Source organism: Schistocerca cancellata, chromosome 3 (genome assembly GCF_023864275.1).
Source record: "Schistocerca cancellata isolate TAMUIC-IGC-003103 chromosome 3, iqSchCanc2.1, whole genome shotgun sequence".
NCBI classification, from domain to species: Eukaryota; Metazoa; Arthropoda; class Insecta; order Orthoptera; family Acrididae; genus Schistocerca; species Schistocerca cancellata.
The window spans coordinates 715460698-715462237 of NC_064628.1; the positions used below are offsets into that span (position 1 = coordinate 715460698).

A 1540-nucleotide genomic window follows, 5' to 3' on the forward strand; every position below is an offset into this window, starting at 1 on the left:
AAGATACAGAACTTTCGCCAGTTTTTTTACACTTGTTCTGAAATCGTTCGTTTTTTCCTTCTTCGAAAAATCTGTATCGTCCGATTTAACAATTTAATGGGGATACCTAGCGGCTGCGTGTACAGGTAGTGCTTTGTCGGAAAGGGTTTCCTTCTGCAATCTCTGCAGTTCGACCATCGACAGTTTCTTTACCTAGTCCTTACATCGTTATGTGTGTACTGTGTATACTGTATATCTTCCCTGTAAATGCATTGATTGTGTTGTGAATCTGTTGTGCTGAAATTGTGTGTTTACTTTGTTGTAAACTTATATTTCTGTTGTGGTTTCACATTCGTCGCTTTCCGTTGAAGTACAATGAGTGGTAAAGCAGCATATAGCTCACCGCTAGGACCTAGGGAATCAATAAGTTCTACTGGTTTAAATTTCAACAGCTTTGCAAAGCCATTAGGGCAGTTTTCACCCCGTCAGCTTAGTTCTCCATCTAGTAGCTCGCCAAGTTCGGCACAAGGAGATTTTATACCGCTTGGTTATAGTAGTCCTATAAAGCACCCTAGTCAAAGGGGAAGGGGGAACTGGAAGGGGTCCCGTCGCAGTAGTAATAGCCCTGCTAATTCGGGTTTCAATTCTAGTTGCAGCCCGTACACTGTAAATAGGCCGCAGAAGTTCTCTTTTAATAGGCGTAGTAGAGTAAGTCTGTCGATTATATTGACAATTCAGTTTTAATGTAACGAAACAAAAATCTCATGGCTATTTTTCTTTTTCAGGGAGGTCATGGAAATTCTAGCAGTACGAGTTACTCAGATGATATATCCCTATACGTCAACCATTCTATGGTTGAAGACCCGTGGTCAAACCTCGAGAAAAAGTTAAAGAACAGTAGAAATTCAGGTGCTAGCACCGTACTTACCATGAGTGATTCAGATTACATGGGCGACTCCCAGGGAAACCAAAGCAGCACGTCATCCGACGATGCATCATCATGAAAACAAGCAAGATTCGCTCAGAAAGTGTTTTGTGAGAGTTGACGCCGTTGTCAGCTTTTGTTTCGCTGTTAATCTTCATTGTGCGTCAATTTGTTTTCCATCGTTGTGCAAAAGTGCACAGTTGATTTATTGTTTCAACAGTTGTGTGTGTGTGTGTGTGTGCTAGAGAGAGAGAGAGAGAGAGAGAGCGAGAGGGGGGGGGGGGTACTAGAAAAATTGAATTCTGAACTCTAGCGTTAAGTGATGAGGTATTAGATCAATTTGCCCTCATCAATGTCACAACATGTACAAATTACATTGCAGTAAGAAGCTGGCAGTTCAAAAGTATTTGTAAATTCATGAAAAGAATATTTTAAAACTTATTGAGTGAAAATAGCTGTATATTGAATCATGAGAGAGAGCTCAAGAACAGTACAAATAAGATATTGACAATTGTGAAAATACAACATTATAGTGAGTTTTAGACAGTGCCTTACTTTCATCTCTGTGGTAGATGTGGATAGGCTAATTCATTTCAAATCAGGGAGGTATTATTCACTGGTATTAAAAATCTTCAA

The 1540-nt window shown here is 39.8% G+C and overlaps 1 protein-coding gene across 1 annotated transcript; it reads left to right on the plus strand.

Annotated features, from left to right (window-relative positions):
• The first annotated feature begins 225 nt into the window (after positions 1–225).
• LOC126175719 (uncharacterized) lies at positions 226–1163 on the plus strand. Its single transcript, XM_049922653.1, has 2 exons — positions 226–687; positions 765–1163. The coding sequence occupies exons 1-2, from the start codon at positions 355–357 to the stop codon at positions 981–983; spliced, it is 552 nt and encodes a 183-aa protein (XP_049778610.1). The 5' UTR covers positions 226–354; the 3' UTR covers positions 984–1163.
• Positions 1164–1540: the final 377 nt, after the last annotated feature.

What these genes read in the sequence shown, in the direction of transcription:
- LOC126175719 (XM_049922653.1), top strand. Translation starts at nt 355, where the DNA reads ATGAGTGGTAAAGCAGCATATAGCTCACCGCTAGGACCTAGGGAATCA. An exon ending in CTTTTAATAGGCGTAGTAGA is followed by an intron (nt 688 to 764) that starts GTAAGTCTGTCG and finishes TTTCTTTTTCAG; the next exon opens with GGAGGTCATGGAAATTCTAG.